The sequence below is a fragment of the Dreissena polymorpha genome, chromosome 1 (genome assembly GCF_020536995.1).
Source record: "Dreissena polymorpha isolate Duluth1 chromosome 1, UMN_Dpol_1.0, whole genome shotgun sequence".
NCBI classification, from domain to species: domain Eukaryota; kingdom Metazoa; phylum Mollusca; class Bivalvia; order Myida; family Dreissenidae; genus Dreissena; species Dreissena polymorpha.
The window spans coordinates 1,675,265-1,692,173 of NC_068355.1; the positions used below are offsets into that span (position 1 = coordinate 1,675,265).

Sequence of the window (16,909 nt, forward strand, 5' to 3'; positions counted from 1 at the left end):
ATGACTTATAAGGGATTAAGGACGACACACTAAACCACACCTACCATAATAGCTCCAAACTCGGGTTATTTGCAGAAACATATTTTTTTATATTATTAATATTGCCTTGATCTTGTTCTGACAGGCCCCAAAAGCTATTGTACCAAGTTACATCTGCACCTAAGAATGTAAGCTACCAAAACACACAGTTACAAAGAAAAAGAAAAGTTAAGGAATTGCATTGAAACCATTATCGAATTTTAGTGAGTTACATAACTGGTCCCAAAACGATTCCAACCACATGCCAGCTTGATTTACACACAACTTCGCACCAAACCTTTATCTTCAGTTATTGAGCTTAAACTTTACTCTATTTTTGTAACAGATCCCCAGCCATTTCAATACCAAGGTCTGCATGTGAGATACCTCCTCAGACAATGTCAGTGCAAAATCTCCATTAAAATTATTAATCTGAAACAGGTTTTCATTTTAAACTCACACCAGCTTGACAGACATTCTCAATAGGACCTTTATTGCAAGTCTAAAACCAGCAAAATGTGTCATGCTTTTTGTATGTAGTCTACATTTGGTGTTTTAACCATCTAGAACCAACATTTTCACTCAATATTGTTAAAACTTGTCAGAATCTTTATCTTGAAAATATCTAGTGCAAGTTAAACTCTGGTTCATGTAACATTATATTCAAGAACTAGGTTGTAACTATAGAAGCCCCATATGTGCTGTCTACGTTTAGCTTGTTAACGCTTAAAACCAAAGTATTTTCTCAATCTTGATCCAACTGGGTAAGAATGTTTATATTGAAAATATCTAGACCAAGTTCTCATCTTGTTTTATTGTGCCCCACAAAAAAGGTCACCAGTTAATTTTGACTATATCTAGGCCAAGTTTGAATAAGAGTCATGTGGGGTCAAAAACATGTTACCCAGTAAAGTCTTTAACCATTTGTGTTTCTATAATTCATGTGAGCACTTTAGGCCCTCTTGTTTCAGAAAAATGCACATACATTTAACACTTTGATAGTGGCCCGCCAAAATTAAACATCACATTTCTAATCATGTTTCCCTCAAATCATTTCAGAGCAGCCAAAACCAAATGTGCCATCAAAAAAACTGAACGGCAAAGATGGTAATGTACACATTTTAACATATTTTACATTCAGTAAAATATTTCTTAAACATAAAATCTTGCTATCTTTATGTATCAACATGGGTTCCAGACATAACCTCATCCAAAGGTGAGATGACATGAGTATCAATATGTTAAAAGGAATGGAAATATATGTAATAATGTAGTGAACAATAGTTGCCAACAACTTTGTCAGGTAATTCGCGTGTGTGACAGTCTGGGTTACATTGATCTGTGATTTTAAGATTTAGTTGTGGCGAAAACAGGTTTGAAGAGAAAAAAATGGTTAAATATATTAGAGAGAATACAAGATTAACCTGGCACATTTTTTATTCTAGAGACAGAATTCAGAGGGGCCTCGATTGATCTCAATGTTTAGCGTACTTGGCCACATTAATGGATCAAACTTGGCAAATTTTCTCAGATTGTTTATCCTTATATATAGACACAAATTTGCAATCAAAAACTTGGTCAATAGATCTAATCTTGTAAAAACCTTCTTATTGTACACTTTTTATTGTTTTCCATTCTTGAGGCAATATTTCAGGCTCTGACTTGGTCTGAATATTTTTTGACAATATCTAAACCAAGTTAGAACTTGGTCAAATTTTCGAAAAAAAACCTCAAAACCTTTTTAGAACCAAAGGGTAATGACTATTGAATTATCATGGATGACCATGCCTGGACCATTGAAAGAAATCTAATGAAGATGGTTTACTATCATAGAATTCAGAAGCCATGAAGCCCTGAAATGGCATTCTTTTTAAATCATTTTGACCACATCCAAAGCAGTGATAATCAATGTAGTCATGCAAGTAGATTGTCTGGAACATATAGAACATAGCCATTTCAAAGACAAAGCATGTGACATAATCTTTATCAAAATGACTGTGTGACACAGTCTTAAAACTAAATATAAACATACACAAGTCCTTTTCAGTGTTCAAAACAATTTAATTAATTTCAACACAAAGTTTTCAACTGTTCATATAATATTCTATAAGTTAAATGTTATGACCTATTGGTCCCATGACAATAACAAATTGTGTGACCGTAATGTTCGGCCGTCTCTTTCTCTAACTACCCTCGACGGAGGAACAGTGTATTAATATAGATTGGAACACCCAATGCTGACGTGTCAATTTCCGACAGGGTCTCCTGCAAAACCACATGCCAAAAGGTAGCAAAGATGATATATGAGATAGACATATAAGGAAGTACGCTATTTACATGAAATCATACAACATTCAATCTGCAGGTTGCATACAACAAGACATGTTTAATTAATGAGATAAGCAATGATTAATAAACTTGGTGTGTTATTCTGGTCTGTTTTCACGTTATTCATAATTACCATCTGTATTGGTCATCTGATATCGTTCTGATTCATGTATTTGTGAATTCATTAATTATCTGGGCTCTTTGAATGTAAAATATTGCTTATAGTAGGACTCTTTTCCAATTGAATTTCTGTTGTTTATAATTTTCCAATGCGTATAATATTTTGTATACTAATATTTATGCCCCTCTTCGAAGAAGAGGGGGTATATTGCTTTGCTCATGTCGGTCTGTCGGTCTGTCGGTCGGTCTGTCGGTCCGTCCGCCAGGTGGTTGTCAGACGATAACTCAAGAACGCTTGGGCCTCGGTCGGTCGGTCTGTCGATCCGTCCACCAGGTGGTTGTCAGACGATAACTCAAGAACGCTTGGGCCTAGGATCATGAAACTTCATAGGTACATTGATCATGACTCGCAGATGATCCCTATTGATTTTGAGGTCACTAGGTCCAAGGTCAAGGTCACGGTGACCCAAAATAGTAAAATGGTTTCCGGATGATAACTCAAAAACGCTTAGGCCTAGGATCATGAAACTTGATAGGTAGATTGATCATGACTCGCAGATGACCCCTATTGATTTTCAGGTCACTAGGTCAAAGGTCAAGGTCACAGTGACCCGAAATAGTAAAATGGTTTCCGGATGATAACTCAAGAACGATTAGGCCTAGGATCATGAAACTTGATAGGTAGATTGATCAGGACACACTGATGACCCCTATTGATTTTGAGGTCACTAGGTCAAAGGTCAAGGTCACAGTGACCCGAAATAGTAAAATGGTTTCCGGATGATAACTCAAGAACGCTTAGGCCTAGGATCATGAAACTTGATAGGTAGATTGATCATGACTCGCAGATGACCCCTATTGATTTTCAGGTCACTAGATCAAAGGACAAGGTCACGATGACCCGAAATAGTAAAATGGTTTTTGGATGATAACTGAAGAACGCTTATTCCTAGGATCATGAAACTTGATAGGTAGAATGATCATGACTCGCAGATGACCCCTATTGATTTTCAGGTCACTAGGTCAAAGGTCAAGGTCACGGTGACCCGAAATAGTAAAATGGTGTCCGGATGATAACTCAAGAATGCTTATGGCTAGGATCATGAAACTTCATAGGTACATTGATCATCACTGGCAGATGACCCCTATTGATTTTCAGGTCACTAGGTCAAAGGTCAAGGTCACAGTGAAAAAAACATATTCACACAATGGCTCTCACTACAACGGAGAGCCCATATGGGGGGCATGCATGTTTTACAAACAGCCCTTGCTTATATAATATTTTACTTGTTACGTCAAAAGCAAAAGCACAGACAAATAATCCAATTCATATGAATCACATATATGTGCATGCCTAAATTCTGAAATAAATAACTAGAACAAAAGTGAAAAAAGAACAAAAGTGATGGCTATATATATTAACTTATTTCCATTCATAGCAATTGATAAATTTTGATTTACCAATAAACATCAATGAAAAGTAAATCTTGTTCAAGATCCAAAACCTTCCACTAGTACACAACTGGTTTAACAGATGACATATCAGCCATGTACTCAAACAAAACATTTGACCGTACTGCAGTTGCATCTGAGGCAAAACAAAGTTCAAGTATAGTTATTTGAAAAACTGTAATTGCCTAGCAGCAACAGTTATAACAAGAGGACCATGCTGCTTCTTAAGTGTTCAACTGAGTTCACAACACAAACTGTTGAAGACTTGACCTGTTGATCTGGGTTTGGCCTTCATATTGTCAGATATACTCATACTGACCAATATACATCAGGACTAAACCATAGATGTCACCTCCAGAGTGGTAATAAGTCTGATAAGACTTTACCTGGTGACCTAGTTTAAAGACCCTCATTGATGCAGATTGTGTTAATTCAAGGCCTCTAAAGTGAATACAAGTTTTTTTTCTAAGATTTGACCTGATGACCTAGTTTTTTTGAAGCACAGCTCAGGTATTCTTGTTTTGGCTAGATATTTTAATGATACATATTCTGACCATGTTTCATCACGATTTAATAATAAATATATAGAGTTAACATGGTTTCTCTTATATTTGACCTGCATGATTATATAGTTTTTGAACACATGTGACCCAGATTTAAAATCATTAACATATTTTCAAGATAGATATTCTGATATTACTTTTTGGTCGCACATCACCCAGATTCAAACTTTTCTTGGAACATGTCAAGATAAGCATTTCAAGTTTCATTAAGATTGAGTAATAGATATACATGTATTTCTAGAGTGGTAACTCAACATTTTTCAAAAAATCTTAACTGATGTCACACATGACCGAGACACAACCATGATCAGGTTTCATCAAGACCTAATTTTGAATGCACATAACCCAGAGAAGAACTTGGTCTAGAACATGTCAAGATAAATATTTTGACATCCAGATTACAAAGTTCAATCAAAATTGAGTTATACATGTTGCCTGCAGAATGGTGTCATGGTTTTTATTAGATTACCTGGTGACCTAGTTTTTTAATGCACATGAACCAGCTAAACATTATTGACACACATGCACCAGGAAAAAAGACGCCAGACAAAGGGTGATTGCAATAGCTCACATTGAGCACTCATTGCTCTGGTGAGCTTAAAAGTGTAATAATAAAAACTTACATGCAAAAAGGGCTCTTTACAGTTCATCTGATTTAAAGGAATGCCAACTCAGCCTTGTGACCTATTTTTTGACTTCTCTTGACCCAGGTTCAAACATGGCATAGATATTTTAAAGATTATAATTCTGACCAAAATTAAGCAAGATTGAGTCATAAATGTGGCTTCTATAATGAAAATATTGAGTGTCTATGATTTGACCTGTTTATCTAATTTTGGACACACTTGACCTTGATTCAATCTTTGCCATTTTTTTTGTAAATATAGCATTCTGACGAGTTTTAAGATTCAGTCATAAATGTGGCTTCGGTACTGCTATTAAATGTTTGTCTCATAATTTACCTGCTAAACTTGTCTTTTGACAAGGATGATCGAAAGCTGACTGAACATGTAAAATTGGCTAATACCTGTCATAGACCTTGCACATTGAGGACATAATTTTATCAAAGAATCAATAACTACTAAACAACTGTTGGAGTTATCATTAGTGTATAATTACCATGCCAATTATTACATGTATAAATGGAAGAGGGTCCTAATAATAAATATATCAGAACACTTTGTTGTTTCAGTGGTTAACTAGTGAATATGCTTTACTTTATCTGTAACACGCAGGGAAATACAAAATGATTCAAGTTAAATACCATTTGTTCAGATTTAAGAATTCTTTTGGCTGGACAATCTGGCCATGGCAAGAGCGCAACAGGGAACTCACTGTTGGGGATCACAAGAGAAGAAGGATTTCATGATCAAACGAGCCTTCAGTCTGTTACAAAATATTCTAAAACAAAGGTTTGTTGAAATTTATAGTTGAAAGATAACATGCAATAAACATATTTTAATTAAATTAAATTTTTATTTTTTTTCAAAACATATTTGTTTTAAATTCACACATTCATATTGTACTATTTTCTGAAAATAATTGTCATCAAAAAAGTTAATTTAACTGACTTCAAGCTAATAAATATAATTTGTGTGACTTTTGACCTTGTATAACAACCTTAACTGTGTAAAGGTAGATTATGTGCACATTGCGCTTTGTCAAATACATGTGATATGAACTTAATAATAGTGAGGAAAAATTACAACCTATAAAACGTCCTAACGTTTCCGAATGGATAATGATTATATATTTCTCTACATTTGTGGATGAATAAATCTTAGCACTAAATTGCCGGCTTTTTTTAAATTATTCAAAATATGTGGAAAAAAGCACATATCAATTTTTTAATCCCGTACATTTCCTGAAGTATTAAATAAACCTCCTATGCTTAGCTCCACCTCGGAATAGGTGGGGCCAGTGATTAACGGTCGTGATGTGATATAGACATCATGGTTTAATAGCGGTGTTCACATATTTTTTATGTTTAAATATATTATAGCTAACTTGATTTTTAGCGAGGCTGTTTTCGCGAAAACCAGAGCTATTGTCATAGCCAGCTCGTTGTGTTGTCCGCTGGCGTGGTGCTAAAGCCTTAACAATGGCTCTAAAATCAAAGTGCTTCCACCTACAACTTTGAATCTTCATATGTAGATGCACCTCGATAAGTTCTACACACCACACCAATTTTTGGGTCACTAGGTCAAAGGTCAAGGTCACTGTGACCTCTAAAAAAAATTCTGACAAGCTTTCGCAGCCGAGCGTGGCATCCGTTATGCGGTGCTCTGTTAATAAAATTACACCACGTTATTGCAGGAAAGCAAAAGATTTGGAAGAACAATACATGTTGTGGACACTCCAGGAATTTTTGACACAACATCCAATGACTCATTTGTGTACGACAGATTAGCTGATTGCATAGGGATGACATTACCTGGATTCAATGCTATCTTCTTAGTACTGCGTCCTGACCGATTCAATGAGCAAATTATTAAAACTATTGAAATTTTCTTTAAATTCTTTGGACCTGGTGTTAGTGAATATGCATTTGTCATTTTCACTCACTTTGAGACAAAAGAGCAATTTGAAAATTACATTGGGGAAGGTTTGAATACCCCTTCAGATAAGGGAAGAGAAGCCTTTGAATATCTGAGAAACTGCTGTCAACAAAAAATGTTGTTCATTGACAACAAGGCCGACAAACATCTCAAAGAAGAAATGGTCTGGGACATATTGATGGCTGTAGAAAAAGCTAATGCCAAAGCGCAAAAACAATACTTTCAAAACAAACATACTGAAATGATCAAGCAAAAGGCTGAAGAGTTTTATCGAACACAAATAATTCGCCACGGCTCTGAACGGTCTAAGGAAGGTAATTACTTACAATAATACGACTTATTGTCTTGTTGTAATTATGTATAAAATTTCACATTTCTCCCATCTCAGCAACAATTCATTTGATGAAACAACGCCTTAAAACCTAAATATAAGTAAGTGATGACCTTTCCTAATACCTGCGTAATTCTAAAGTGGTAACAATGTTTTTTATAAGTTTAGACCTGATTACCTAGATTTTGGACAAACCTGACCAACATTTGAGTATAATAGTGTCTATTCCAGACAAATCCAAAACATAACAAATCCATTTAGCAACCGTTTTAGTGGAAACACATTTTAATGTCACAACAGTAATAAGGACTTTTCTCTACATATTGACTTAAATCGTTGGTCAAACATTTTATCAAGAACAAGTTAAAAATATGGCTTTTTAACTTTTTGAAGATTTGACAAGTTGCCTTTTCGTGTTGGACTCACTTAACCAATATTTGGGCTGTATTACTTATTCGCAAACTGTATTTTAAGTATATGTCAAAAACATTTTATGTTATTTAGTTCCTTTACGCACACTTTAATTTCATTGTGAATTGGTTAACACATTATTTTGTATATTGTCGATTTCCAATAAGTGAACTGTTGTTTCAATTTCCTGATCTTTACTGTAGCTATACAGGCCAAATGGGTGTGTCTTTGTAATCTAATAAAATCTATAACCATCTTCAATTTATTTGGGTGTGCCTTTTAGATCTAAGAATCCTCCTGGTTGGCCTTCCTGGTCATGGAAAAAGTGCAACAGGGAACGCACTTATGGGAAAATCTGAATCAAAGTTTACAGAAAAAGAATCAGGATTTGGAGAGGCATACATACAAACTAAAGTAAGTTATACCCTGCAGTTTTCAAAGCATCTCAATGGTTAATTTATTTGTTAAATCTCCAAATATTATTTTGGATAGTATAGCTTTTCCATTGCATATATTTCTCTTACTGTCATTTATGCTATGAAATAATGTACACAGCTTCTGCATCATAATAAAATATTCGATTACCAACAATATGCCTTGTGTTGTCAATAGAAAATCAATACTTTTTTGAGTTTGTGTTTCTCTCAACTTACAGTAATTGCATACAAAACAAACTGTTGCCATGTTTACCTAAAAGACCTTGAACTCACTATTAAAACAATAATCCCACCAGCGGTGATGGTCAGCCTTAGATTAGCTGTTAAATGTAACTATAAGAACGCATTTACACAGTCCATTGAAGTCTGCATATATAAGCTACATACACATACAATTTCAGTAAAATATTTAGTGTTTGAAGGAGAGCTATTATTTGGGAGAAGCTGTTTTTCTATTTTTGCGCCCATGACCCAACTAGCCACAAATACAATCCCAAGCTAGGTCACATTCAGGCTTGCTATATCTAAAGTTTCATTAACATCGGTCGCTGCAAACTTGAGTTAATGACTGGAAACCACCTGTTTGATGGTGCTCATCCACTTACCATTTTATCAATCTGCCCATCATACGCAAGTCTTATATAAATTGTTTCTTTTTGTATTCATATGAAATATATACTACATTGCTTTGTATAAAAAAAATTTTATTTGTATTTTTAAGGATGGGATAAACTTTAATCGCAATGTAAAGGTTGTGGAATTCCCGATGAAGAACAGTCTGAGTCAAAGTGTAGAAGATTTCCGCAAACTAATGGTACAAGCTGAGATACAGTTGAACCCGGGATTTCATGCTGTTTGTTTTATATTAGATCCAAATAAGATGGCAGATGTGAACAAACAATTTCAGCCATTTATGGAGTTCTTTGAAGATTTCGCAAGTGATTATGCTTTCATAATCATGACTCATACCAACAATGAAGCAGAGTGTGAAAGGCATGTTCCAACCAAAAGTGACCCCAAAGGTGCAGGGATTACTTCTTTATTCAGGTATTGTAAAGATAAGGCTTTGTTCATAGACAATAGAGCCTCGCAAAAAGATCAAATGATACAAGTTATTCTCACATTCATAGACAGCGCAAATGCTGCAAAGTCCATTCCTCACTACAGCTCACGTTTCAAAGATCAAGCTGTGGCTGCTGACGCTGCTCTACAAGAGCAACTTCGAAGAGAACGTGAAGCTTTTGATGCTTATAGAAGAGAAATTGAAAATCAAGAAAAAAATAAAAGATCTTGTTCAATAATGTAAGATGTTGTAATAAACAGTTTTCTATAACAAAAACAAAACTGATTACTTGTGAGACATTTATGTATGTTGTGACTACATTAAAAGTATATGCGAAATTTACACAAAAAAATTTGCATACAAGAGTTGTACAATGAATTCTATTTTGCCCTGCTCCTTGATTGTCATTTTGAAATTACAGAAGGGTTGTTGATTGAATACAAACACCATTAAAAGAGAAATTAATATTGATATGGAACTGTGTTCGGTTTTCCCAGCTTGTGTGGTAAAACACTGTGGAATTTAAATTATTCTTTGGACTATCTGGAAATATGCGTCACAATTTCTTATTTAGAAATAAATGGTAAGGTCTCATTCTGAAAAGTTAAATTTGAAAATGTTTGTATGATAGGTAGTTGTCTACATAGCATATACACTTCAATACCACAGCCTGTACCTGAATAATCCTAATGCAATTCAATGATCGCAAGTCAGTTCAATCATTGAAGCAGAAAAAACATTATGATTTTGATTTTTATAACTCATATTATTTTAATGTATAGGCATGATATCTGTTGCCATTGATCATGAGTATTTAATTTAAGAACTATTGTGTTAAATTAAGCAACAACTGTATTTAAACTCAGTGACTTAGCAGTTTGTTTCAATCACATTGTCTATACAAACAAAGACGTCAGAATCTAAACACTGCATGAAAATGCATAATTCTTACTTCTTTGGGTCACTTTGTTGCCTTGCAATTGGTAGAAATATAAACTATTATTAGGCTATGTCAATAATATATTCTGAATGTGTTTTCAATAATCCCATGATACATTCTATTTTTTGATTAATTTAATAAGAATTATTCCACCACATTGAAAAGCTTATCTCCTCTGTATGTTACTGATGTGAATATTAGACAGCTGCCCTCCTCTGTATGCTACTGATGTGAATATAAGACAGCTGTCCTCCTCTGTACATGTATGTTACTGGTCTGCATATTAGACAGCTGTCCTTATCTGTATGTTACTGATGTAAACATAAGACAGCTGTCCTCCTCTGTATGTTATTGATGTGAATATTAGACATTTGTCCTTCTTTGTATGTTACTGATGTGCATATTAGACAGCTGTCCTTCTATATACGTTACTGATGTGAATATTAGACAGCTGTCCTCCTCTGTATGTTACTGATGTGCATATTAGACAGCTGTCCTCCTCTGTATGTTACTGATGTGCATATTAGACAGCTGTCCTCCTTTGTATGTTACTGATGTGCACATTAGACCGCTGTCCTCCTCTTTATGTTACTGATGTGAATATTAGACAGCTGCCCTCCTTTATATGCTACTGATGTGAATATTAGACAGCTGTCCTTCTTAATATGTTACTGATGTGAATATTAGACAGCTGTCTTCCTCTGTATGTTACTGATGTGAATATTTGACAGCTGTCCTCCTCTGTATGTTACTGATGTGAATATTAGACAGCTGTCCTCCTCTGTATGTTACTGATGTGAACATTAGACAGCTGTCCTCCTTTATATGTTACTGATGTGAATATTAGACAGCTGCCCTTCTCTGTATGTTACTGATGTGGATATTAGACAGCTGTCCTCATATGTATGTTACTGATGTGAATATTAGACAGCTGTCCTCCTCTGTATGTTACTGATGTGAATATTAGACAGCTTTCCTACTCTGTATGTTACTGATGTGAATATTAGACAGCTGTCCTCCTATGTATGTTACTGATGTGAATATTGATAAACTTATCTCCTCTGTATATAACTGATGTTTACAAGCCTTGAAGGTCAATTAATATATCTATTTTGAATTTTATTTTTTGCAATTAACAGTAAAATTAGAAAACTCACACGTGTGTTTCAGCTATGGGTGAGATTTTTGAAAATAATTGTTGTTTTAGTTTCTGGACAGTAATTTTTTTTAAATGTCCATTACTTATCCAATTTTTTGCTATGCACTGATATCCAAATGCCTTTGTATGATATATGATTGAATATCAATTATAATTATTCTTATGTTAAAATGTATGCAACTAATTGTATTTTTTATGAATGAGTGGTAAATTGAAAAGAATTTTTTTTTTGTATGCCAGGGATAAGAAAAAATAACATGAAAAAAATTCCAAAAAAAAATTAATGAATATACAGTTTTACTTTTAATTGAAAATGTTGTGTAAATTATATTGTATTTTCTGTGTTTTGCATGAACAAACATTTAATCAGAAAATCTACATAACAAAGTGTGTTATCCAAAATAAGAGGCAAGTGCTAATGATTTTTAATTGAATTCTCTCATTGAAATTTAATTCAAAAACTGCCTTTAAATCAAATGAAGATAACCTTCCATATATTCTGGTTGACCAATTTCTGTGTTCATAAGAACGTGTGTCACAAAATTTTGAAGAAAATAAGGTGTTTAAAAATGATTCAAAACATTTACTTTTAATTTCATAGTTGTTTGTTGATGTTTGTTTTGTGTGTTTTTAGGGGGCGGGGGGGGGGGGGGGCATTTTAAGCATTGAAACACTGTCATTAGTGTTAGAAAGTTCATTGAATATGACCTCTAACTGCAGAAACATTAATGCCAGTTAGTTGATCAAAGCATTACAATAAAATGAGTCAGCCAATACAGTAATATTGGTGTATTGAAGCTCTATCATTACAATTACACAATAAAATGATTGCATTAAGCTGTATATATGTGTAGCTTGCAAACATTTTATAAACACGGCATTGTGTGTGCAAATACAAGGTTATTAATTATTTATTCTATGAATGTTGAGATTTCAAGCAACATTTTTGTTTTATGTAGCCAGCATGTCTACTTCATAGCTGAGCAAATAATATTAACTATAAGCTTCAGATGGCACTCAATACAGTTAACATTACAGTAAATGAGTTCAAAACATGCTTTTTGAACAATTGAGTAAAAATATAAAATCAATCAGAACACGTAATTTATGCTTTACTAGTCAAAGATTGATGTTTGTAAACTAAAGAAGATCTTATGTGACATGCTTTTACTTGTTGAGTTCATTTGAGCATAACCTGCTTAAAATGAGCTTTTGTGATTGCATTGTTAAGTTAAAATGTTGCCTACATTGTCAATCCAATATAACATGGGGTGGGTCTTGACTTCTGCTTTTCTCCAACCTTCCATTTCTGTCTTAAGTGTACTCTTCAAATTCAAATATTGGTGCTCCAATTGAGCTGATTGAATAATTATAGCTCTATTACAATGTATAAGAGGCCAACTGTGACTGGGGCCTATGACAGTTTAAGTTTGAAACTTTTGAAGAGTTGGAAATGGCTCTCTGTGAACAACACATTGAACTTCAAACATGAGTGTAGCCGCTTTAAATCCCTTGAAAATCCATTTTGCTAACTTAAACTTAGGTGAGTGACATGGGGCAAACGTGGCCCTTTTTCCAATTTTTATTGGGTCACAACTTTGTTTGCTTTATATAAATATAATAATTATAATTATGATGATAAATGGCAATTGTATTTAAGAAAAAAATATGAATGAATGTGGCATACAATTTAAAAGAGACATAATATGTACATCTGGAAAATTTAAGTCTAAGCATTAGAAATTGAAGCTAAGTGTACAGATAAAACATCAATTTGTTATTTTACGAGGGTCTAAATAGATCTGTAGCATAGTTCATGAAAAACTCAGGTTTTGCATCTGTAAAAACAACAACCAATAATGGAGCTTATATTTCTTGTTACCTTAATTTGATTTTTACCCAGAAACAAAATAAACTAGTATATGAAAGTCTTATTTCAAATACTGAAAAAACTTTCAAGTGAAACAAGATGGAATGGGCTATTTAGTAATATTGACTGAAAGCATGTTCACAGCTTTGTTTTAAAAATAACCAGATATATTTACAATTACAATGGTTACATACTAGAATGATACATAGAATTTAAGGAACTCAATATCTGCTGTACAAAATGAAAATTGTTGATGATAATACGTGCACAAGTTGTAATAAATATGGGGAAACTTTAACTCATCTTTTATGGGGTTGTAAGCACATCCAAACAATGGGTCAACATATTTCAAATGTATTGAATATAAATAATTTCAATACGCCTACACTCTGTTGCTGCAGGACATGATTCTTGGTTGTTTTTTTTATTGAAAAAGTGAATCCTATCAAAATATTGTTCCTAGAAATTAAAAGGAAAAGTTTAATGTGTAAACAAAAAAATCTTGAATGTTCCAGGACTTAAAAGAAGTCTACTTTGGTCATGGAAAATCCAAAAACAGACCTCTCACCAAAATAATGAATTCCCAAATTGGTCATTTCAAAGAATATTCCTACAATGAACCAAATCCAATATAATTCATTATTATAAAATATGTACTACTCAAACAATTAAAGTACAATTAATTCTTGTGGTATGATTTTTACAATGTCTATATATCCATAGTAAACATTATGTTCGTTTGTCTCTCTGGAAATATTAACTCATATTTTCGCTACTAACACGTAAGCACATTATAGAGCAGGATGGCCTCAACCTCCACATACCTATGGACGAGGTAAATACAGTCTCTTTTCTCAAAAAATTAAAAAAAGAAAGATGATAAATGGTTTAATTGAGGGGCATATTAATGGTATTTGACATCTTTCAGAAACATTTAGTTCATCCAACCACTCCTCTTGAACACACTTTGATTAAAAATTAAAGAGAATCAGTTCCATACATTATATTAATTTTACCATTTCCTTATTTCAACAAAAGCATGGTCAGTTATGTAATGTTTTAGATTTATGTCTTACTATACAACCAATTTTTGTTAATGCCACAAATTAAATCTGAATTTAATGTCTAAGCCACTAATGTTTTTTACAAAATATACTAATGCTGATCATGTTTACAATATATTCAGATTGTTTCCACGCAATTAAAATTTGGAATGAATATCAAAGTAAACATACAACTTAAAACAACAACACTTATGCTGACAATGTTAACAATATAATTCAATGTTTAAGAGCATGCATCAGGTTAGGCATGATTGCTATATTTTTTTAATATTTGCTTAAGCATCAAACCTTAATACATATATGTAATTGCATTCTCTGTTACAAAATATGAACTGTTTTTAAATCTAAAAATTTCAGGATTCCATCTGGTGTCTATAAATTGGATTGAAAGCTTATAGCCAATCATTTTTTGTTAAAATGCTGGGTCTAGTTGTTCAAAACTACATTGGACAATTACACTAACAGCTCTTAATATATTGATCAAGTCATGTATGTATCTTTATTATAAACACTTCATTATATGTATCAATTGTAAACAAATTTGTTTCCTCAAATAATTTTAAAATGTTCGATAATAGCATTGTTTGTACAATAAATTTCATTTGGGTCTGAAGTTAACAGTCAGTTACCTCAACCAGCCGTTAACATGTTTAGGAACCAGGTCCAGCAGATCTGTAAAAAAAAATTGGAAATAGTAATCAAATGAGAAAATTGTTTCCAATAAAGACATCTATCACAATATGTTGGCTTTGACCATTTGTTTAAGTGAAAGATAAAGCAAAAACATGCAAATTAAGCACATAAGCATCAGTTATATTTAATTGTTTTTTTCTAGCCCATAGGATCTTTTTAAAAGTTTAGCATGTATCTATTTTAGTTTCCTTTGCATCATATTGTGTGTGTTCCTTGTATAAAAGTGCAAAGTTCAATTAAGGTTACAATACACTAAATGATCGCTTCATGTAGGGCTGTACTCTCTAAAAAAATATCATAGTTGACAGGAAGGCATGTTTGACACTTTTTACCATTATTAGGGTGTTATCTTGCGGAGATAATGGTAGGGCATGAATAGGTGTTCACAACTGAATCCCTGAAATATGATACACTTGAAGACTAAAGTAAACCATTGCAGTAGAAAAGGTTACATTTCACTAAGAAACGGCCGGAAAAAAAAGTTGCAAAAACAGTCGATTTTGATTTGTGTCAAGTTCTTTCTTGCTTTGTACATGACATATCTTTTTTATTGCATAAATCGATTCCGCTTAGAATGGCCTTTAAGAAAAGGTATGGTTATGTGGGTCTCTATGTGCAAAATGTTGCATTTATTTTCCCTCAAAGTTGTCGCTTTTACATTGAATTATATAGGGAAACTATTTGGTGTATTATGACCTTAAAGAATATAGAGAGAGTAAATGGCTTAATTTGCTAGAATTTCATCCAAGAACTTACGAGCTATACTATAATAAAAGGAATGGAATTGTATACAGACTTTTATACTGAATATAAGTGATCTATGTGTGTTTACAAAATTAAATGGAAACACTAGACATATTCAAAACTATTCAATTGTTTGCAAAGCTTAGTATAATATAATTTTATCAGTTTCAAAAGTAGCTGTATTTTAATAACATGTTGGACTCCACATCAATCTCATGCATGTTTTAAAGAAATTGTTTAACTTTAAAAGAGTCAGATGTTAACATTGGTAGAGAAAATAAAATGTAGTTAAATCATGAAATACTTTCATTTTCTATTTTTCTATTCTATCTGTTGACATTTATTGATGTTTTAAATTGAACTGTATGTGTGTTTTCCCTGCATTGCCTTAGTTTCTGATTTCAACCTTTAGTTATGTTTGTGGTATTACTATTGTAAAAGGTCAACCATTTTGGTTGACAATGGTGCAAACTTTATTCCATTGTAATTGAAGCATGATGACAACAAGCAAATTCGTTGAATTGATATCCCCCGCCAATATGCTTCTGGACACAAAAGTATTATATTTGACACTCAAAAAAGCATTTTTTCAAGATACAAAGGGCCATAACTCTGTTATTAACTGATGATGCACAATGCGATTTGGTGTGCATCATCCTCTTATACATATATATACTCATACCAAGTTTCAATGAAATTCGCCATAGCACTTCCAAAGATATGGCTCCGGACACACAAAAAAGCATTTTTTCAAGATACATAGGGCCATAACTCTGTTATTAACTGATGGTGTACAATGCCATTTGGCTTGCATCATCCTCTTATCCATATACATATTCATACCAAGTTTTAATGAAATCCGCCAAAGCACTTTCAAGATATGGCTCCGGACGGACGGAAAGACAGATGGACGGACGGACAACGCCAAAACAATATCCTTCTACCTATGGCGGGGGATAATAACATTATCACATTGTGTGGAAGTTTTGGTCCTCTGTTTAAAAACATTTAGTGTCATACTGAGAGATGTGCAAAACAGCTTAGTTTCTTTAATAAAAAAAAGAGTTTATAATGACAGTTTGATCATATGATTTGACTTATTACATGAAAAAAAGAATGCCAATTAATAAGCCATCATTTAAACAGGACAACTCAGCA

The 16,909-nt window shown here is 33.2% G+C and overlaps 1 protein-coding gene across 13 annotated transcripts in view; it reads left to right on the forward strand.

Annotated features, from left to right (window-relative positions):
- LOC127868354 (GTPase IMAP family member 8-like) overlaps positions 1–15,006 on the forward strand; it is an 86,659-nt gene extending 71,653 nt beyond the window's left edge. For all 13 annotated transcript variants that reach the window (XM_052410096.1, XM_052410061.1, XM_052410070.1 and 10 more), the window contains 5 exons: positions 1,078–1,125; positions 5,757–5,893; positions 6,798–7,353; positions 8,065–8,195; positions 8,940–15,006. In XM_052410096.1, the coding sequence (XP_052266056.1) occupies positions 1,078–1,125; positions 5,757–5,893; positions 6,798–7,353; positions 8,065–8,195; positions 8,940–9,524 (1,457 nt within the window). In that variant the 3' untranslated portion in view covers positions 9,525–15,006. The remainder of the gene's footprint in view (positions 1–1,077; positions 1,126–5,756; positions 5,894–6,797; positions 7,354–8,064; positions 8,196–8,939) is intronic.
- Positions 15,007–16,909: the final 1,903 nt, after the last annotated feature.